General features: G+C 36.0%; 1 protein-coding gene and 1 long non-coding RNA gene across 3 annotated transcripts in view; one reads left to right on the top strand and one right to left on the bottom strand.

Annotated features, from left to right (window-relative positions):
- Window positions 1-704: 704 nt before the first annotated feature.
- Window positions 705-23,793, top strand: part of LOC122564839 (nuclear receptor subfamily 5 group A member 2-like) — a 107,163-nt gene continuing 84,074 nt past the window's right edge. The window contains exons 1-3 of one of the 2 annotated variants that reach the window (XM_043720163.1): window positions 705-854; window positions 8,714-8,832; window positions 9,149-9,290. In XM_043720163.1, the coding sequence (XP_043576098.1) occupies window positions 734-854; window positions 8,714-8,832; window positions 9,149-9,290 (382 nt within the window). In that variant the 5' untranslated portion in view covers window positions 705-733. Of the gene's footprint in view, window positions 855-8,562; window positions 8,631-8,713; window positions 8,833-9,148; window positions 9,291-23,793 lie in introns of those variants that run through there. The other variant, XM_043720164.1, reaches the window with a different exon arrangement.
- Window positions 888-5,689, bottom strand: LOC122564840. The gene is made up of 4 exons (XR_006316021.1): window positions 5,491-5,689; window positions 5,202-5,271; window positions 3,824-3,917; window positions 888-3,535 (listed from the first exon to the last, which is right to left on the bottom strand). It is a non-coding gene; the product is annotated as an uncharacterized LOC122564840 (long non-coding RNA).

The raw sequence follows: 23,793 nt of genomic DNA, 5'->3' as shown, positions 1-23,793 counted from the left end.
AAATGCAAGTCTTTTTTGCTGTTCCTTTAATATCCTTGGAGTTGATTAATGCCTTAGTAAAACACTATATGAATATACAATATTCAAAATAACGAACCACCTCTCAGGTTCTATTTGCTACAGCAAACATTATGCATTTTCATCATCACAGTCCAAGATGCAAAATCAGTTCCTGAATAAATTTGCAAATTAGTTCATATGAATTTACACAAAATTGCTAGCCATAAAGCTTTTCAAGTTTAAAGGATCTGTACACTAATTTTACATTTCAATAGAAAATCCTCTTGGCATACATAATTCATTACATAAAAACTGAAACTATTTGAAGTCACAGATCTATGCTGAAAATAGACAATTAACTGTTTAAAGAAGAGAGATCATTAAGTCCTCTTTCACAGGCCTTCCTTACATTTCATGATGAAAAATTCTTTCATTCATTCCCTCTCCACTAAACGTGGTTAATTATTTCTTTTGTATTATCTGTGTTATAAAAAAAAAAGCCTTATCTGTCATTCTGTCAGTTTGTAACTAGGATTTCTTATCATCTTCTCTGAGGTCACCTGACCAGAAGAACCAATCAAATGTCTAGAACCAGATTCTATTTCTCTGATTAGCTCCCATCATGATCTGACTGGTGCAGTTTACGGCTGCACTGACACACATCCTGATCAGAGTTCAGTAACTTGCATACCACCTTAGTTTTCCAACTCATTTGATTTTTTTAAAAAATTGGATGATATTTAAAACTACGCCAGAGGTAACGCTGTTTGGAGTGGATTCCTTTAAAGGAGTAATGTCTGGTAGTTCTTCGATTGCTCCTTGCAGTTCCATCAAACAAACTACTCCAGATACGTGTAAGTATTTTCAAACATTTATAAAAGGTGGATCTGTTACACGTTAGATTTAAAACATCAGAGAGTTATGGTTAAATAAACAAGTTCATAATACTGCATTGAGAGATTATAAAATTGTATTTCAGCAACATATCACGTTTGAATTCAAAAGTTTATTGAACGTGTAATTGAGATTTGGAATAAGTGGCAAGTCTAGGATGTTGACAAACATATATAAGTTATTCATTTGTAAGTCATTATCGTAGTAGTTCACGTGCATCATAAACATTCTCAGGACATATTGCCAGTAAATTGCAAAGGTAAATAAAACTAAAAGATTTATTTCATTCTTACCTGGCAAAACATAAGTAACATCGAAAAAGACAGATTTTAAAAAATGATCAGTAATAGAAAGATTGAACAATCCAGCTATGTTTTCAAAAAGTTAGATTTAAGTTGGGAACTATGGGACATAAGTTATAGACTCGTAAATTGACACTGTTCAAAGCATCTAATTTATCAACACATCTTTCAAAGCAGAATTATAGTTCTTGTTATTTTACAAATTAGTTTGAAACATATACCATGGAACGCATGATCTTTGCTTTACATTTATTTAATAATAGTGTGAGAAAGGTTATACTGCATCTAAATCCTAGTGGTGTCTCTAAATAACAAAACACTTTTGCAGACATACACAGTGCCAAGAATGTCTTACTTGAACTAGGTAAATACTACCTTCAAAAGAAAATTGCATTTCTTTATAAAATAATGCCTGACACTTTGTATTAATAAGCAATTGTACATGTTTGCTATTTGTTCTGTCAAGAAGGAAAATTACATTGTGATAGTAGTAGCAAAAATGAATCAATAGAAAACACATTATATTCTAGAAAAAAAACATTAACAGTGTACCTTTTTAATGGAACTACATGTACAGCATTGAGAAACAACATACTTTATACAATGTAGTCATAAAAGTCTAATTATATTGTTAAACAGCATTTTGTTACAATATACTGTCTGAAAAGGATAGTTAAAATTATATTAAATTCTATATTAAAATCAAACACAATGAAATAGTTTTCCTATATTGAAGATATTCTAAGAGCAATCAAAAACGATGAAATGTAACTGATTACATGACTCAAACAGATGATATTGATGCTAGATTATTGTCAAATTACTTCAAGGTGGTTTTATTTCAGGAACTCCTGTGTTTTCTTTTAAATTTCTTTTGTTTCAAAGAAATAATTTGGAATGTTAATTTGAGAAATTGTCATTTGTCATGCACTACTTGATAAAAAAGAATTCACATTTCAAAGAAATTTTTTAAAATGTTTATGCCCTATATGTTTTGTTTATTGTTTATAAAAGATTTTTTAAGTAAAATGTTTACTCTAATTAAATGGAGCCTCTAATTAAATGGAGTAAAATGTTTACTCTAATTAAATGGAGTGGATAACTTGGTAAGAAAATTACAACACCCCAAAGATATTGTGTAACTATATTGAATTCCAACTCTCAAATATATTGTTTACCTTGAGTCTTTTTATTGAAGTGAATGGGGGAGGGGAAGTGATTTGTTGAGATTTTCAACATAACACATCATAAATTAAGAGGTGGGAATAATACATCTTAAATCTGATCAAATTCCATTTCCTTATTTTGGGTTTGAATATCTTTAATTCACATATAACCAGAAGTGAACAAATTTTATTCATTAAAATACCTCTCATTCCAACTAAACCAAATACATATATTCTGTGTTGAAGAAAAATGTCAGCATTATTTTTTTTTCAGAATGTTTTATAGTAGGGTTATCAATTTATCCTCAAACAAGCATGAATGTGTATTTAAATGCTCTATTTAAAAATGTAACTTTGTGATGGACTTTTATAGGGAGGAATGAACAGCTTCTTCATTATTTATTTGAAAAATCACAGTGAATTCATTTTGTTGAACATGGACTGAAAATATCAGCAGTAATCAATTGAGCAAAGAGATTGTGTTCAGAGACTGGCCCTATGCAAAGTTCTTGCATCTTGTTATGAACTTTGGTTAAAAAATTGTTTCAAATATACTTTGACAAACAATGATCAATTTTTAAAATAAAACTGGAAAGATAAATGCATGGAGCTTCATTAGAAATTTTTTGTATTTCCTGAGGGATATAAATTGTGAATGAAATATCAGCAAGCCACACTGAAAAAAAAGTTAATTAATTCAAACAATTGACAGCTGATTACCATTTCAGCATTCATTGGGATAAAAGATTTTAGTTTTGCAATAATCCCTATGTCAATGTTTCTTAATTACTGTGTCTAACACAATGATAATTTTTATCAGTGTGGGAATTTGCAGTAAACCAAAAAATATTTACTGAGAGTTACTAGTGATAGTTACATTTCATGAGCTTAAACTAACATCTTTAAAGTAATATTTTTAATAACACTGATGTTTCATCATGCTTACATTTTGCTCTTCCAATTTTTGTATGAATGGATATATAATACACATTGACCATATTTTTCACTTAATAAAACATTTATTGTATGAAGAGCTTGTGGATTTAACATAAATTCAATTATTCTTATTTCCATTACCTTTTTTTCTATATACAGGAGAGTTTGAAATGAGAAGTAGTTCCTGCTTACTGATGTGGTCATGTTTGACAAGGTTTCTGAAATCACCCTCTGCCACTGACATGCATTATGTTTTAAGGAAAAAGACTTTAAATTATTGGTGTATATTCTGATAAATCTTCAGCAGTTTGAAACAATTTGGCTTATGTTTCTTTCAGTGATATTTGAAAAATGTTGTACTGGGCTGTCGTTTTTCTTCTGATGATGCAGTACTGTATTATTTTTTAAAAAGTTTAAAATTACTTTGTTGAAGATAATGTCCAATTCAACGCACACTGTTTTTTCTCAGTACCTTCAAAATAACCCAAAATAAATAGTAACTTTTGACATTTTTATAAAAGATACTTCATCAGGGATGAGAACAACAGCAGCTGTTGGAATGTTGCAGTGGTAACATTCATATTTCTGTGCTGGTGAACTTACTCAAGATCTGTAGTTCCTAAGGAGAGAGTTAGGAATCAAAGACAGACAGAAGAAAGGAGACTGCTGAGACAGAACCAGAAATGAAACAAAGCAGCATCCAGACACTTCAGAAATTAAGCCAAAAGATAGAGCAGGACAAAGCTCAGGACATTACAGAGTCAGCAACATTTTAAAAAATGTAAATAAAGACAACAAGGTTGTTTGAAAGTGGATCAGAAATAAAGAGAAAGAATAATAAAGCAGAGATTAATATAAGAATTATGAAAATAGGTAAAGAATCAAAAGGCATACCACAAAATAATCAAAAAAAAGAGAAAGAAAATATAGAATCTTTGATAAATTAAGAGTAAGCAAAATGGGAAACAAAAGAGTGAACACAAGAACAAATGTTCAGAATGGATTGATGAGGAGAAAGGAGAAAAATAGAAGACTGAAAGGAAATTTTATATGACATCTTATCATGGAAAGGGATAAATTGATTTGACAGCTACAGTCTTTGTTAAAACAGGACAGGCTGGATTTTAAATATTTTAACAAGTAAACAAATATATTTGCTTTACTCTTTCTTGTTAATCATAAAACAATTAGTATGGTATTTAATGAACAGATAACTCCTAATTTTAAGTTACATCTGCTGGCTTTTTAAAATTTAGATTTTATTTCATTAAAATTTTAAAAATGTATGAAATACCTTGGAAAGAATTGTATTTAGCAGTAAAAAATACCAAGCATAATTCAAATTACAAAATGGAAAATATAATTTTACATTTGAATTATTACCTCTACTGACCATAACAAATCTTGAGAATTCATATATTCATAATCAGTGGTATTTTAATTAAAAACATTATCTCTACCAAGTTAAATGTAAAAGAAAACTGGGCTCAGAGGTCAAATCTTTCAGAAAAAAAATGCTTTCTTTCAGAAAACACAAATTAGAGGAACCAATTTTGAAACTTCATGAGTTGGTATTTGATAATTTGTTTTGAAGTGGCACTGTCACTCATGCCCATTATTCTCCATCAATCCATGACCTATACTTCACTGTAACATTAGATCAACTCTCTTATTTCCAGACTATTCTTCCATAAAGATTTCCAAAGTAATCTGGAGGGAAATTAGTATTTTTAAAAGTGACCATGAAACTGTCCGATTGTCATTAAAAATCCAACCTATTCACCTGTCTTTAATGAAGGCATGCTACCCTGCGTGAAATTAGACCTAAACTAATCCAATTGACTCCTAACCCACCAGCTACAGTCATCTAGCAAGATATCCAGTCATCAAAAAGACTCCTCACCATTTTCTCAGGGCAATCAGTTAAAGGCAATTAATAACAGCCAGACCAGCGATGCTCACAACCGAAGTACCTAAAACAAATCATAGAATGATATTTACAAAAGAAAGTAAGTTTCTGAGGGAATACATGCATAGTTAATCGTAGGAAGATATATCATTAACAGTGATGGTAATGTCATCATGATCAGTATGAGACATCAAGAAGAAAATGTTATATTGGCCATCTTATATCCTTCCTCAGTTAAGTACTCAAGACAAAAACTAGGAAGGCCAAGGGAATGAAAACCAACCTGATATTCCCCAACGCTTCATCAGACTCAGTAGGCAGGTGGCGCATGCGCTGGGTTGTAGCTGCTTTTCGCTGATTGGTTCCACTGTGTATCGGTTGGTAACTCGGCACCTGATTTCCTCATGGCCTTGTCACTAGGACCGCCATGGCCCAATAGGATGTCGGTACTTGGAAAGAGCCCTGCCTACTCCGTGCGCCCCTTTTACCTCGGCGCCTGGTTCACTCCCAGTCCCAGGTTAGGAATAGACAAGGAGTAATTAAGGCAATGATCAGTGTGTGGGAAAGGCAAGTTGCCAAACATTATTATTTTTATGTTATTATTATCAAACTGCGAACCTCATAAGCTCTGTGAAAGGACCTTTAAAGTGAAAAAAACTTTTAATGCGACACCCAAATCACTCCCCCGGAAATGTTTTAGTTTCTTACCAGAGGAGTCAAATTGCTCTGAGGGACTGGGGGAAGCAATGTTTGTCGATCCTTGAGAAATATCACAATAATAACTAACCTCTACTGCAAAACGACTCCAACTTGCTCGTAAAAATCCAAAGTTTCCAATGAATTTTGTCTTTAACAGGGCCTTTTTTTACTTTAGAATGGGCAATTCTTCTACATGTAATTCTCTAGAATAATGGTATTAATTAAAATCTAATCATTGAGATGGTAGTTGATGTTAGTGCGGTTGCATAGTGGCGAGTGGCTGTCTGACGCCACGGATTTTTTTTTGACAGGTTGTAAATCGAGGCGATTTTCGTCTGAGGTACCATAAGACTATATCCTTTGGTGGGCACAGAAATAGTGCTTATAAATAAAGTGCTGGTGAAATGTTCAAATGCACAAATTCAGCCAGTTTATGTAGCTTATTTATTAATGAAGGGGCTTTAGAATTCAGTCAGATCTTTGTTCACGGCTGTGCGCTGAATGAAACCTTAGCGTTTGGATTTGTGAACCGGTACAAGGTTTAATGGACAGGTGTTTGCAACTGAACGTAAAGATATCAGGTTGATTTTTTTTCTCATAAATTACACAAGACCGGAGCTAATACGAATTTGACGAATTAAACTCTACTAACATAAACTTTGAAAAAATATATTTAACGCGTTTGCAATAATTTGGGATTCATTAAGCATTATCCTTTAAATTTCTGCATAGAATTGCCCCGCAAGTGCGCAGGAGTTTGAATGCATTAAATTAAGGACATTTTTCAATTAAGGACATTTTTTTCCGCTCAGTTCGCTCCTGTTCTTTACAAAATTCAATTACCCTTGACTGATTATTCTACCTCTAAATAAATGTTTCCTGTCAGCGGCCTGTGTAGCTGAACAGATTCCCCGTCAGTATCAAACAAAATTTATTTTATTCAACTTTCCCATTGATGTCATTTTATAATTTAACGTGTTTAACATGATCATATTTCTTCTTGCTATCCTACAATAAGATTATTTTTGTTAAATAGTATTGGCGTTCCGCTTCACGTTAAAGCCATGTAACCCGTGTGAACGACGGGCCTTGCGATTATACTCGAGAGCATTCTAATAATTTTCTTCTCGTTCAAAAACGGCGGAGGGAAGGAAACTGATCTTTTTTGTTGAATTGTTCAAATTTTCGCTTGTAAGCTTTGAATCAATAAAATATTCAAAATAAACTTCCGCTTCAGTTTCTTTAAACTGAATCTACGAATATGTTGATTCGACGGAAAGTGACACTTGTAACATAAATTGTCCAATTATAGCAACTTTGGCTTTAAAATGAAAGGTCGATTGTAATGGATAATGCTGAGTGAAGATGACTCACAATTGTGTTAATATCCCACTGCCCTAAGAAAAACGGGAATATGAAAATTTTAAATTAATTTTTGTTTCGACTATTTAACATTTCTTGTATGCCAGTAGTGCAATGTTTAAGTATTAATAACATTTCGGAGGACAGTTGGTGTTCAGAGGTTGAAGTAATGAAATATCCGCGATATTTCACCCGTATACAACACAAAACGTTGTAACATTTATTCGGGATCCACCGAACAAAAGGGTGTGTGTCAAAACGAATACTTTTCCTACATCGATTTCACTTTATTCGTTAGGACCGGATCTCAGACGAGGCTTTAATCTGACTCTAACTATCATCAGTATTGTCGAGACACAGACTTTCAGAAACATCTATTCAATCAGATATTTTTTTCTGGAATAAGTACACATAAAGCTGCTTATGTGACTCGCGGTCCATTACCAATTACAGGAGAAACATGGCTCATTAGCCGAATATTAAATATTACCGGACACAGGGGATTAAAGTTCTTGATAATTGGGGTGCGAGGGAGGATATAATTCAACCTTTTCCAGGGGAGTGTTTAGTAAAAAAAAAATCCCCTCACAATTAAAATAAACTATTTGGAGGAGGTCTGAGCTGTTTCTCTTGTTTTGTGCGTTCTGAATGATGGCATGTTTTGTGTGGTTTGAAGATTTTTTTTTCCTGATCGTACGAATTGCTTTACTGTGAATCTTTGAGAGCCGCAGTTTTACTTTCATCCACTGCATTGTCTTCTTTTTTTCAGGATAAACGGGACATCAACATTTTAAAGTTTTGCTGTATATAAGTTACTAGACAGAATGGAGATTTTATTAATTTATTTTGCTGTGTGATTGGAAGCTTAATGAATGTGTAAAACATAAAGCATGTGTTAAATCTAAGTGCCACCGATTGGTATTAATCTAATCGTAGTTTATGGGACCATATACCGGAAAGAGCGGGACTCTATTACAATATTTGTTGATGTTGAAGACTATCTTTTTCCTAACCATGTTGTGGGACACACAATTTTAAAAATCTTGTGAAAATAAATTGAATATTCACTTGCTGAATAAATAAGATATTCGGTTTTAATAGCAGTTTCTGTTATTTCTTTTATAAATGTGAAATGGAAGTACATCAGTGGAACTGTACTGAACCTCAAATAATCATTTGTTATCGATGCTTTCATAGGAGCATCTCTCACTTACGTCTGTGGGCAGGTCAACGTCTCCATGGCAAACTGATGTGTGATTTGTGAGCTTTCTATAAATTACTGTCTTCAGACAGCGTCAGAAGCAAAAGGCATTTCTTAATATCCAGTTACCTCTGAACTTCGGTGAAATCAGGGACCACCCGGTTCGAGCCCTTTTCGTTTGTGTGTGACAATTATAGCAAAAAAAAACCCCACTGCCAACCTAATTTTTATTTCTCCTGTTCAGCCCGTCAGTTCAAGGTGATGGACTACGTTTATGATGATGACCTGGATGAACTGTGTCCAGTCTGTGGAGATAAAGTGTCCGGTTATCATTACGGTCTGCTGACCTGTGAGAGTTGCAAGGTGAGTCGAACGGTACCCGCCGTGCGAATTCGGAAGATTTTGCTTCTTCCCCCAAATGACGGATTTTGGTTATTTCTAAAACAATGACCGAATCAGGATGAAACTGAAATGAAAGCCGATCGAGTGAACGAGGAAACCCAATTAACTAGTTCACCACTACAAAGTTAAGGTGTAAAGAGATGCCAAATGTTTAAACCTGGAGCTGTTTATTTGTGGGGAATGTCTGGAAGGGAACGCAAGTGATCGATTGGTGTTCAGTTTTGTTGCATTTATTCATTTGTCTATGTTAAGTAACTTTCACAACACTTTCCCTTAGGGATTTTTCAAAAGAACTGTTCAGAATAGCAAGCGCTACACTTGCACCGAGAATCAGAATTGCAAAATAGATAAAACTCAGAGGAAGAGATGTCCGTACTGCCGATTTCAGAAATGCCTGACCGTGGGAATGAGATTGGAAGGTAAGCTGTGAACTGTTGTTTTAGCTGTTTTGAAATGATCATAAAATCGGATTTTCACTGATGAAGCATGTTCGGGGGTGTATTTGGAACCTGACTGTCATTAAGGTGGCAATTATGTAAAGGATAACTGGGGATCCGCAGCAAATGCAGCAGCTCCCATTCCAGGAAAGAATAAAAGAAACAGCACATCTTAAGCGTATCGATACAAACAAGTTTGTTTTAACTTAATTTTTAAAGTGAAATTTGATCACATCCATATTAACGGCAAGTAACTGAGGTTTCAGTATGGTTAAAAAGATCACATCGACTAGATTTCCCCTCAGAATTCTTAGGTCCGAGCGTGGACTCTCTTACGGACTTTCCAATTTTACTGAGCTGGAGATGAAATGAACTTGTTAATTAGAACGTTCATGGGTCAGTATGTTCTATTAGCCATTGATAATATTATACTTACACTGCTAACTCTTGACCAGAACTAGTAGGCCTTTTAGAAAATGGAAACAGACATGATGAGTAATGTGTCCCAGATGTTCAATTTTGGCGTCCAGAATTATTCAGCATTTATACTGTGCTGCAAGTTCCATATGATCTAGAAACATGCATCATGGTTAGAATTGTCTCACTGGACTGAGTTGGGATTAGTATTTGATTCACTTATGTATTTTTCCAGAACGTTCCCTTTTAAAACGGACCATTAATTGCATGCAATTCAATGAGAATTGTAACAGTGGTGGTTTTTCACAATGAGAGACAATGTAAAAAAAAAGGTGCAGATAGACAATGAAAATATTAGAGTGGCATAATTAGCAATAATTTCCAGATCAGCATAAAAAGACTGATAATGGAGATTATCTGAAAAGTACTTTAAGCATTTTAACATTGGAATTCAAATGCAAATGAAATAACTCAAGTTAATGACAATGAGAAGATATATCTGATCAAGTCTTAAAATTAAATGTGTGATGGAACAATCTGTATAATTAAAAATACCACCAAGTTAATGGAGAAATTTGAATTTAGTCCATAATATTAGACCTGCTTCATTGCATTTTATTTAAAAATAAATAATGTAATGACAATTACATCAAAATATAGCATATATAAATATTTGTAAATATAAAATAAAGAATTGCAGTTATATATTCAGAATCCCTACAAGTAAAACATCGAATTGCAATATACAGTGTTGAATCACATGCACACTTGGATTTTTTTTATTCAAGATAATTTAAGATCTGCCTAGCTATGAAGAAGTTTGAGCAGTATTTTGAGTGCATTGAAAAATTTGTTTCTTTGAAGTAATAAGTCATTACACCCTCTAATATTTAAATTATAATAAAATGCTTCCTGCAATATTTATCCTATTTGATTATGACAGGTTTGATCTATTTTCCTGGGGTGCACATTATCTGTATAAATTCTAAGGACTGCATGCATGTAAACTATACAGACATCATAACATCACTTTTGAAAACAAACTGCAAGAACTTTTCAAGATATTATGCTGGAGAAATATTTGATTTAAGAATTGGCCTCTCATTATGTTTTATCTTGAATTGTTCCATGTCCCCTGCAACTCCAGGATCAAACTTCTTTGTAGCAACTCCATCTGGATGCACACCAGGACTTAGAAACCATGAGATACTGTAATGGAAATGGTTTTGTAAAAATTTGTGATCTAATTGACTAGAAGCATTTATTCATCTCAATCAGTTTTGTAATCCTATGCTCTTGATGCCTTATGTACCAAAAAGAGTGAAATTTCACTTTTATGGGAGACTGCCCTCCATGTAAAATTAGTGCTTCTGTTCTGTTCCTGAATTATATAGCAGTAAACACAACTGTATAGATAATATTTGGGACAATTTTCATAGCAGTGAAGTTACGTTTTAACTTGTAACTATGCCTTGGTTGGATGGGGATAAAGCAGGAGACTGGCATTATATAATGTTCGTTTGAACAACTGTTGCAGACAGGATTGGTTGAATAGCCTCTTTCTACACCATAATAATTGTGTGATGTCATGAAAAAAGTGGTGGGTTTAAAGATTTACCTGCTAGAACTATATGGATGCTTTGGTTGTGATTTTAAATACTTTATTTGGTGATATTCAGTAGCAGCAGTGTGTACCATCTACAAGAAGCAATGCAAAAATTCACCAATGCACCTCAGACAGCACCTTCCAAACACAGGACCACAACCATCTAGAAGGATAAGAATTACAGATACATGGGAAGACCACCACTTGAAAGTTCCCCTCCAAGCCAATTACCATTCTGTCTTGGAAATATATCACCATTCCTTTACTGTTGCTGGGTTAAAATCCTGGAATTCGGTATGCAAGGGCATTGTAGGGCAATCTACTGCAGTGGTTCAAAAGAAAGTAGCTCACCATGACCATTCACCCAGGGCAACTAGGGACGGGCAATAAATGGTGGACATCAACATCTCACAAGTGGATTTTTAAAAAAATGTCCTGGTCAAGCAGACTGTCTAATGGAAAACTAAGGCACATAAAGCAGCAAAAATAAATGGTAGGCCTGGTATTTTTTCAGTAATTAGCAGCAAATGACTAATAATAATAACACAGAAAATTGATTATAAAAATAAATTGACAAACTAAAAAAAGCATAAACTTTTATGGTTATATAAAAAGACAAAGTAGCTAAAGTAAATGTGGGACCTTTGGAGAATGCAACTTGGGAATTGATAATGGGGAACAGGGAAGTAGCAGACAATTTAATTAAATATTTTGCATCTGTCTTCATGGTGGAGGAAACTATAAATATCCCAAAGATAACAAATAAGCAAGGACTTAATGGAAGAAAAAATATGCTAACAGTCTGTATTACAAAGGGCAAAATATTTGACAAACCAATGGGATTAAAGACATGCAAATCACCAGCACCCAATGACCTGCACCAAAGGGCTATAAAGGAAATGGCTGCATGGATAATGGAAGCATTGGTTGGAATATTTCCAGAACGCATTGGAGGGTTCCAGAGATTGAAAAACTGTTAGTACGATGCCCTAGTTCAAGCAGGGAGGGAGGTTCAATGGGCAGGCGATGGGACTGGTGGTATTATCACTGGACTGTTAATCCAGAGGCCCAGATAACATTTTGGAGACCTGGGTTCGAATCCTGCCATGGCAGAAGGTGGAATTTGAATTCAATAACTAAGTGAAATTAAGAATCTAATGATGCCCATGAATCCATGGCCAATTGTCGGAAAAACCTATCTGGTTCACTAGTGTCGTTTATGGAAGAAGGACACTAATGAACCTGGTCTGGCCTAAACCCATAGCAATGTGGTTGACTTTTAACTGCCCTCTTGGTCAATTAGGGATGGGCAATAAATACTGCATGGGCAGCAATGCCCCCATCCCGTGAAAGAATAAAGATAAAATAGGCAGGAAACTATAGGTCAGTTGGTCTAACGTCAGTCATTGGGAAAATGCTAGAGCCCAATATTAAGGAAGAACTAGCAGAATGTGTAGATATGCCTGATTTGATCAAACAGATTCAATATGTTTTTCAAAAATTTTGCAAGAGTTGTTTGAGGATATTGTAAGTCCAGTTAATAAAAGAAAACTGGTAGATGTAGCGTATTTGGATTTTAAGAAGACATTTGATAACGTTCCACATAAAAGGATATTGCACGAGATAGGAGCTCATTTTATTATGGTAAGTATCAGCACAGATTGAGGATTGGTCAACACACAGACGAGAGAGTGTTAGGATTAATTAGTCTTTTTCAGTTGGAGAGGCAGAATTAGTGGAATGCCGCAAGGATCAGTCTGAGGCCTTCAGTTATTTACTACGTATATTAGTGACTTAGAGGAGGGGACAGAGTGTAATGTATCCAAATTTACTGTCAATACAAAAATAGTTGGGAGGTTACGTTGTGATAAGGCATCTGCAAAGGGATGTAAATAGGTTGAGTGCATGGGCAAAAACCTCGCAGTTGGAGTTTAATGTAGGAAAGTGAGAGTTCATGCACTTTGGTAGGAAGATTCAAATAGCAGACTTATATCAATGAAGAGAACCTCCAAAAAAGTGCATTGCAGAGGGGTTTGTGTTTTCTTGTGCATGGAACACAATAAGTTAGCATGCAGGTGCAACGAGTAACTAAGGAGGCAAATGCAAGTTTGGACTTATTGATAGGGTGTTGACAGAGCCACACCTAAAGTTTGTGTACTGTTTTGTTCACCATATTTTAAAAAATGGTATACTGGTGGTGGAAGCTGTTCAAAAAAATCCAGTAGTCTAATTCCAAAATGAAGAGGTTGATTTATAAGAATAGCTAAACAAGCTGGGCCTTTACTCATTAGAGTTTAAAAGAATGAGAGGTGATCTTGTTGAAGCAGACAGGGTTCTGGAATGGGTTGGGGGGGGATGCTTGACAGGGTAGATATTGAGAAGATGTTTCCACTAGTGGGGAAAGTTTGAAATAGGGCGCATAGTTACCAAGTTAGGGAGTGCTCATTTAAAACTGAGATGCTTAGGAATTTCGTTCCCCAAATATGAATGTCTGAAATTTTCTATTCCAGAGCATTATGGAGACAAGATCATAGAATCCCTACAATGTGGAATAGGCCCTTCAGCCCAACAAGTCCACACCGACCCTCTGAAGAGACCCACCCACTGGACCCATCACTCTAAATTTATCCCTAACCAATGCACCCAACCTACACATCCTTGAACACTATGGACAATTTACCTAACCTGCCCATCTTTGGATTGTAGGAGGAACCCAAAGCAAACCCACGCTGACGTGGGGAGAATGTGCAAACTTCACACAGACAGTCACCTGAGGCTGGAATTGAACCTGGGTCCCTGGTACTGTGAGGTAGTAGTGCTAACCACTGAGCCATCATGCCACCCCTTTGAACATATTACAAGAAGAGGTAGATTTTTGAAATAACGGGGAGTTGATAGCAATGTTGAGCTAGCATGAAAGAGGATTTGAGGCCTGGACAGATTAACCATGATCTATTTGATTGATGGGGCAGGCTTGAGGGGCCAAATGGTCTAGGCCTGCTCCTAATTTTTACATTTTTCTGTTTTGATACTCTACATTTCGTTGTAGAAAAATCATCTCAATATACCTAGGTTGTTTTATTTCTCACTTTTGGTTCAAATTTACCATTGAATAGTTGCTTGAAACAGGAAAAACACATATCAATTGTTGTGATTATCAAAGAAAATTTAATTAACTTGTAACTTAGAGTGAGCAAGGAATCTCAAGTAGTTCCACACATATTTAGTTTGCTGTGCAAAGTTGCAACAATAAGCGGCAACAGACTGCATGACACAAAATTTATCACAAGCATTTTAATTAAATGAACACTAATTAAAGAAGAAATTTTATTTTAAGGTTCACCTCTTGAAATGGCAACAAGGTATTGAATAAATAATTACAGAAAGTTAAAACCTAAAGTGTACTTTAATTATATTGAGAAAATGCAATCTTAATCAAACAGGGGAAGCAAGGTAGCTCAGTGGTAACCACCGCTGCTCACACCACCAGGGTCCCAGGTTCGATTCCAGCCTTGGGTGACTATCTGTGTGGAGTTTGCACATTCTCCTTGTGTCTGCGTGGGTTTCCTCTAGGTGCTCCGGTTTCCTCTGGGTGCTCCAGTGTCCTCCCACAGTCCAAAGATGTGCAGGTCAGGTGAATTGGCCAGGCTAAATTGCCCATAGTGTTAAGTGCTGAAAATGTGTTGCTGGAAAAGCGCAGCAGGTCAGGCAGCATCCAAGGAACAGGAGAATCGACGTTTCTGAAGAAGGGCTTATGCCCGAAATGTCGATTCTCCTGTTCCTTGGATGCTGCCTGACCTGCTGCGCTTTTCCAGCAACACATTTTCAGCTCTGATCTCCAGCATCTGCAGCCCTCAGTTTCTCCTCATAGTGTTAAGTGCATTAGTCAGAGGGAAATGGGATTGGGTAGGTTACTCTTCGGAGGGTCAGTGTGGACTTGTTGGGCTGAAGGGCCTGTTTCCACACTGTAGGGAATCTAGTCATGACTTGCAAAGAGCTAGCCTAATGTTATAGACAATGGAGAACTTTGCAGAAAATCTTGGGGTTGATGTAATGCAAGTGAGATGATCCACTGAGGAAATCTAGCCCATTTTGCTTTATTGAAATGGACCTACTTTCATCCAGTTATCAAGTTGGATCAATAATGGCTTTTGATTTCCCCTAGCTGATGGTATTCCTTCCTACAGCTGGAAGTCAATGGTGATGGGAGAGCTTTGAAAGGGAGAAGGTGAAGGTTGATAGGGTTATAAAAATAGCATTAAAATGCAATCACATATTGTAGATGCAGACATGTAAGTAAATTTGGATACGTTGTTGTATGCTATAGTCTGACTTCTCCCCTGTTACAAAGACAAAATGTTATTAAATAGTACACATGTACAATTTCAAAGTACAAAACATTGTCACGCTTTCTAGAAGAACATTCAACACATGCACAACGTAAACTGAGACATTTCACTGATTTATTTGGCTCTAGAAGTATTAAAGAAAGCAGTCCGATTAATTGAAAGGAAATCTCCATTTTCAGCCAACGATACGCAGAAGCATTTGTGACCATAGTAAATAGGAGCAGGAAGCTCTTGAACTTATTTCGACATCAGTAAGATCATAATGGATCTTTTACGTAAAATAATTTTAATCAAATTGCAACGCGCCTACCCACGAACCTTCAAGATAGCTAAGGAGGCCCCTATGTAACCGATTTGCCTACAATCATGCTCTATGTCGAACAAGCATAATGAAAACAGTGCTGAAGTAAATACATGAAAAATATCTTTATTCTCAATTTGCTCACTTCATAATGGCCAGACCTTGCACTAAGTAACAGTGACATTAAAAAAATGAGGATGGCTCTGAATCAGAACAGAGCAAGTTAATTAGAAAAGACAGATAAGAGCAAGTCCGAGAATGAAGTATATTTATTTCAATGCAAGAGGCCTTACAAATAAAGCTGACTAACACGGGTTGTTATGGGAACACGGGACTGGGACATGGTAGCTATTACAGAAACTTGGCTGAGAGATGGACAGGACTGGCCGCTCCATGTTCCAGGTTTTAGATGTTATGGGAAGGATAGAAAGAGAGGCAAGAAAGGAGTGGGAGTGGCATTTTTGATTAAAGAAAACATTACTATAATTAGAGAAGCTATTTCTGAGGGATCATTTTGTGAATATATATGGGTTGAAATGAGAAATAAGAAAATGATAATCATTTTGATGGGAGGGCTTTTGCCCAAAATGTCGACTTTCCTGCTCTTCAGATGCTGCCTGACCTGTTGTGCTTTTCCAGCATCACACTCTTGACTCTAATCTCCAGCCTCTGCAGTCCTCACTTTCTCCCTTATACAATAGGCCTACCAATAGTTAGAAGGAAAGTGAGATGCAAATATGTTGAGAAATCTCAAAACTATGTATGAATAATAAGGTTGAACTAGTAGGGGATTTTAATTTTCCAAACATTGGCTGGGACTGTTATGTGGGAAATTTCTGACAGGAACAAAAGCTTAACTATTTTTTACAGTTTTAATAAAAGAGAGTCCATGAGTTTGACTGCAGTAAATAATTGACAAAATTCACATTAGTGATGAGGAAGTGCATTTCGCAGATTGGCATTAAGATACGTAACTTGGACAGAAGAATTTGCATAGAGGAAATATGTGGGAAATCTATTCAAAATGTGCAATGTAAATATTTATGAGACCTTGGTTAGGTTTCAGGTATGGAAAGATTTGTTTTTAGCAAAAAAGACGATCAAGAGCAATTAGGTAGAGGTGTTCAGAATCATGAATGATTATGATAGAGTGAAGAAGGAGAAAGCATTTCAATGCCAGAAGATTTGGTAATCAAAGGAGGCAGATTTGTGATTAGTAAAGGAATGAAAGTAACCACATGTGACACAGGAAATCAATGTTTTTAATGTTGTCTGTTTTGATCTGGTATCCACTGCCTGAAAGTTAGAATAGCTTCATCAAGATTGAAAAGGGAATTAGAGAGATACTTGAAAAGAAAGAATTACTGAGCTATCACAATAAGCAGTGAGTGAGAATAATTGAATAGCACAACCAATGAGCTGGCACACGGATGATGGGCCATATGGCCTCCTTATGTGCTCTATCATTCTCTGGTTACTGGGATAGTATAGAAGGAATCTATTCATCCCATGAAAACTATCCATAGCCTGTATTGTTGGAATAATTTAAAGGACACTTATTCACTGTGTGCTTGATTGGAATGGCATAGAAATATAAAAAACAGCACTATTTTCACTAATTGAATTAGCGGGATAGAATAGAGAGAACTGGAAATGTGTTGCTGGAAAAGCACAGCAGGTCAGGCAATTGCAGGTTAGGAAGGCGGTGCTGAATTCGATGGATTTGACTGAGACACGGTGGGGGGAGGGGAAATGAGGAAACTGGTGAAACTGGTGAAATCCGAGTAGAATAGAGAGAAACCATTCACTTTGTGTATTTTTGTGATAGGATGGAAGGACTGTATTTACCTCCTGTATTATAAGGATAGTTTAGAGATAATCTATTCAATATGTTACTTTTGGGGTAATATATTGGAACTACCTGGGGATCTATCCATTTTTAATTTGTAAGTGTAGTAGGATTCTATTCACCGTCCATGATGCAGACATGTAAGTAAATTTGGACACGTTGTTGTATGCTATAGTTTGACTTCTCCCCTGTTACAAAGACAAAATGTTATTAAATAGTACACATGTACAATTTCATGTTATTAGAATTAACCAGAGCAAATTTTTCACCTTATCCATTATTAAGATAATATTAAGGGAATCTATTCACAATTCATCTAATATTTGCAGTTGATAGTGGGTATAATTTGGGAAATATTGTTTCTGAGTAATTGACAAATCTCATTGTGCTGAATGAACAAAATAATACATATGCCTTGGGAATGAATTTCCATTATCTAATGTTTTTTCTACTATTTCTACAGATTCTCCTAAATTTATAGTGAATGCTTAAAACATTGAAAGGAAATTAAGTAATTAATAGTGAATAGTAAATGTAAAATATTTCAAGAGTTGATGAATCTGCTGATAAAAACCAAATTATAAATAATTAATTTTTAAAAAAATACGTTGAATATTTTTGAGCAGTTTGATTCACATTTATAACAAATTATCAATCAGAATGCAGTTATAAATCCCAAAGAAATGAGATATAAATAAAGGGTTTGTTTTCAGTCAGTTAGATATTTGACAAGCTCAATCATAAATAAAAGTTTCCAAAGCAAGCAACTGTGAGTTTCACTAAACATGATATAGAAAAAATATTCATCAAGATACCAAACCCTGCAAAATTTAGGCTTGGGTTGGGAATAATTGATTTGATTTAGTTTCAATTCCTTGTCACATGACATCTCATGACCAACTTGACTCCAAACTGTTCATGCTTATGTTTGCTTTTAAGAAGCAGTCATGAGCTTGTCATTAGATAACTGACACATAGAAACCTCTGTTGGTGGACAATAGGTGCATATCTATCTAAAATATGTAAATACTCACTGTTGTTACATTCCTGACTGCAGTGACGCTGCATCCACACTCATTGAACACTTCTTCTATTTGGGGATGGAACTGCACCACTAACTGTTTACCTCCCTGCCATTAGGCCAAGGAAGTTAATGAGTCTTGGACATTTGAAGATATTGCACAATTTTCCATCATTCAATGAATTGCAAAATGTGATATATCAAGCTCAAAGATTCTGCATGAGCTTTTTACTGGACAGCTGATTTCATTATGATCCAATAAGCTGCACAGAATAGCTTGCAATGCGTGCATTGATATTCAATCTGCAAAAATCAAATAATGTATGTAGATTTAAACATCACCATTAGTTTAGGAAATGGAAGAAGCTTTGACAAAGACACATTTCACTGTGAGATTGACTCCTTGTTTAAGGTATTAAATTATTCAGTTTTGGTATTTCTATTGGAAGAATAACATTAAATGGGAAGTTATCAATGTATTCAATTCAAACTATTTATAGTATTATAATACTCTATGATTTGCTAGTGGAAAATAGAAATTTGTAACTATGGAATATAGATTTGTCAAATCTGTATTATTAGCTAGATCAAACACAAAGCATTGGAGCATTGCATAAAAGCTACATCTTGTGCTTTTTTGATTAGACCCATAATGTACTATACTAAACATGCCGTACAGCTTAACCAGTTCTGTTACACTGTAGAAATATATAAAATATTACACACAACATCCAAACAGCTGTTGAGGCCAATTCTCATTTTGATATTAACTTTCGTCTTGGTTCCGGACTTCAAATTTTAACATAATTTTGTTATGAACCCACCCCAATCCCATAACTGACGCTGGTTAAAATGTGCAAGATAAGGAGGAGGACCTTTCTCTTTCAGCGACCAGTTGGTTTCCCATTGCCACAGGTCTGGCATTTCTGGTTCCCTGTTAATCCCTGAGGCTGCTAGTATGTTCATTTTTGACCATGTACAGAAGTTGCCACTCTATCTCCCTGGAAACACTTTCAAACTGTTTTCATCAGCCCCTTTTATAAGATTTGATAGAGAACAGAAAATAAGTGACACAGGACACCTTGGTGCTGAAAGGGCACAGCTGGCCCTCCCCACTCCTATGCTGTTAACCTTATAAAGGGCTGATTGAGCCTTCTGTTTCCTTTCAGAGTGACCTACAACATCTCTGAAGTGTCTAAGCAGAAATCCACCCATGTTTTATTCCATGGACTGGATTAATTTTGAACTAATGCTATTCTAGACTCATCTTCTAAGTTGGTCACTTAGACTCAAAGGCAAAAGAACAGTTATAATGAGGAATGAGAAAGTTTCATCCCTGGAACCATTCTCATAAACTTTTTCTGCATTCTCTCTAATGTGTTCATATCCTTTCTATGATGTGACACGCAGAGCTGTAAACAACATTCCAGCTGATGTCTAACCAGTGCTTTATATAAGTTTATCATGAGCTCTGAAGAAGGGTCACTGGACTCGAAATGTTAATTATGTTTTCTCTTCACAGATGTGCTGAGTTTCTCCAGCAATTTCTATTTTTGTGTACTGCAGACCTCCAGCATCCACAGTTCTTTGTTTAATTCATCATGACCTTACTGCTATTGTAAACTGTGCACCCATTTATGAAGCCTGGATTACTAGATGATTCATTAACAGCTTTCTCTATCTGTTCTGCCACCTATAATGGCTAATGTACACATAAAATCAAGTTTCTTTGCTCCTGCACATGCTTTAGAATAGTCCCTTTATTCTATACCGTCAATGTGATTGATTAGTATACAATCAATGTATTGATTGTATACTATCAATACAATGTGATAGTATTTTGGGCCTCATACTAACCCCCAAAAGGTTAATAGGCAAGATTACAGTCCCTGAAATTAGGGGAATATATTAGCACAAAGAGAGGTGTGGTTAATAGATAGAGATGAAGAATGAGCATAAAAACGATTGGTGCTGAAAACTCAGCTATTTACAATTAATATAATAATTTAGATGAAGAAACAGAGAGAAATGTATCTAATGACAAAAGCTAGGTGGGAAGGTTAGATGTGGGGAGGACACAGAAACTGCAAACAGATTTAGATTGGTCAAGTGCGTGGGCAACAAAGTGGCAGATGGAGTATAATAAATAAAGACGTGAAATCATTCATAACAGTAGAAACCTGTTAAGTTTCAAAGAGACTTCAGTGTGCTTTTGTATGTAATACAGAAAGTTGTCATGTAGGCACAGCCAACAATTGGGCAAAAGAAATCTCATGTTGGCTTTTATTGCAAGGGTATTGGAGTATGGAAACTCAGAAGTCTTGCTAAAATTGTACAGGGCTTTGATGAGACCACACCTGGAATATTGCGATTAATTCTGATTTTATTTAAGGCAGGATATGATCGCATCGGAAGCTATGCATCAAAAGTTCCCTAAAATGATGCCTGGGATGAGAGGGTTGGCCTTTGATAAGAGACTTAGTAAATTGGGCCTATATTCTCTAGGGTTTACAAGCATAAGAGATGATCTCATTGATATATAGAAGTTTTTGAAGGGGCTTGATAGGATAAATGCTCAGAGATTGTTTCAGCTGGTCAGGCAATCTAAAACATGAGGGCACAGTCTCAGGAGATCATTATTGATTTAGATGAAAAGTTACTTCATTCAAAGAGTTATGAATCTTTGGAATTTGCTTTCCCAGAGAGTTGTGGATGTTCCATTGTTCACTATGAGAGAGACAAATTTTTGCTGTCTTATGAATCAAGGTTCTGGAAACTGGTTTGGAAAATGGGATCAATACGCAAGATCACTTATGTTTATATCAAATGGGGAAGCAGACTCAATAGTCTGAATCGTCTATTTCTGCACCTTTTCCTTGTGTTCTTTTTTCTTTTTTAACAGTCATTATTTCACACATGAATATTTCATATATTCACAACATTATTGAGTTATAATTAATTATTGAGAACGGCAGTAAGGAATTTATGGGTTGGAATTTCCTTTTTCATTTCTATTTCCATACAGATCAATTAGAAGATACCTGAAGTACATTCAGACCAAATAGATCTTAACTCATCCATTCCTCTCACCTGGCATGGCTGTACCATTCCCCTGGTACAGACATGCTTCCCCTGTATTCAACTGATGGAGTCTGGCAGAGCATTAAAAACAGACAGTGTCACGCCCCCTTTGGCTGGTGTCCATAAGCAGCAAGCCTGAGATCCTGCAACACTTCTCCTCTAATTTCTAGCTCCACTTATTTGAAGTGGAAGAGATTTCTCATAGTATCAGTACAGCGCAGAAGGAGGCCATTTGGCCCATTGAGTCCATACTGACCCTTTGAAGGGCATCCCACACAGACCTCACCATATCCCTGTAACCTTGCATGTCCCATTGCTAACTCACCTAACCTGGACACTATGGGCAATTTTATATGACCAATCCACCTAACCTGAAGAAGTTTGGACTGAGAGGGACCTCTAGTACCAAGGGGGAATGTGCAAACTCCACACAGTCCAAGGGTGGAATTGAATCCAGGTCCCTGGAACTGTGAGGCAGCAGTACTAACTAGTACTAACCACTGAGCCACTGTGCTGCCCATGCAGCCCTTTCACAGATACCCCAACCTTGGCATAACCTTCAGATTTCGTTGAGTTAACTGTCAAGCGGGAGGCAGTAGGAATACATAATCTGGGATTTGAGCATTGAAAACAGTCTTGGCAGTATCAAGTCATTTATCACGAAGGGTAACATGCAATTTCTAACAATTAGAAGGTTAAATTGCATTCAACCAGAACAGCTATAGTTTAACAATTGTTTCACAGAAGTACTTCATACATTATATTTATGTGTTAGAAAATGAATGAGATGTCATATGCTGCTGATAATAAGTAATGCCACAAAATGGAGTCTGGGAGATAATAATAACGATCTCCCTTTTTGTCTTATTTGTAAAACCCTACGCAAGCAACACTACATCACTATTCCTAACATAATTAGATAACAGAGATCTCCAAACTTTGTCAAGCTACACCATTTGTTTCACAATCTATATTCTGAAGAAGGTTTGTTAGAGGCCTAGTACAGCTAAATCAAAGCCATAGATTGTGAGAATCTTGAAGACATTCCTGATGTTGCACAGTCTATGTCACTGTTCCAGATGTTTAGTAAGCCATATTCAAATCTCTTCTTCCATGCCCCCTCTCAGTATAGCTCAAAAAATGAAAATGCACTGTGCATAAATATATCATCCTTGGAGGACTGAAGCAATTTCAAAACCCTGATTCATATTGAATTGAAGCAGCCTGCAGTCTCAGCTGCTCTGCATTTATACAAAATCTTTTTTTCAAAATGGCATCTATAGCTATCTGTCTCCAATCCCAGACTATGTGATTAGATTAGATTCGCTACAGTGTGGAAACAGGCCCTTTAGCCCAACCATTCCACACTGACCCTCCAAAGAGTAACCTACCCAGACCTAACACTATGGGCAATTTAGCATGACCAATTCAGCTGGCCTGCACATCTTTGGATTGTGGGAGGAAACCAGAGCAAACCCACGTAGACACGGGGAGAATGTGCAAACTCCACACAGACGCTGGAATTGAACCTGGGTCCCTGGTACTGTGAGGCAGCAGTGCTAACCACTGAGCCACCATGACACCAGCCAACGGGGGCCTGACGCTGTCTATCTTTAATGTTATGCTAGGCTCCATCAGTTGAATACAGGGAAAGCATGTCTGTATCTCTCTGTACTGCCCCTTTACCTAAATTGATTCCATTTAGGTGGTAATCTACCTTCCTGTTCTTGCCACCAAAGTGGATAACCATACATTTATCCACATTAAACTGCATCTGCCATGCATCTGACCACTTACCTAACTTGTCCAGGTCACCCTGTAATCTCCTAACATCCTCATCACATTTCACCCTGCCACCCAG

Source organism: Chiloscyllium plagiosum, chromosome 30, assembly GCF_004010195.1.
Source record: "Chiloscyllium plagiosum isolate BGI_BamShark_2017 chromosome 30, ASM401019v2, whole genome shotgun sequence".
Lineage (NCBI taxonomy): Eukaryota > Metazoa > Chordata > Chondrichthyes > Orectolobiformes > Hemiscylliidae > Chiloscyllium > Chiloscyllium plagiosum.
The sequence above is the reverse complement of the archived record's forward strand: the minus strand, read 5'-3'. Positions and strand labels throughout refer to the sequence as shown.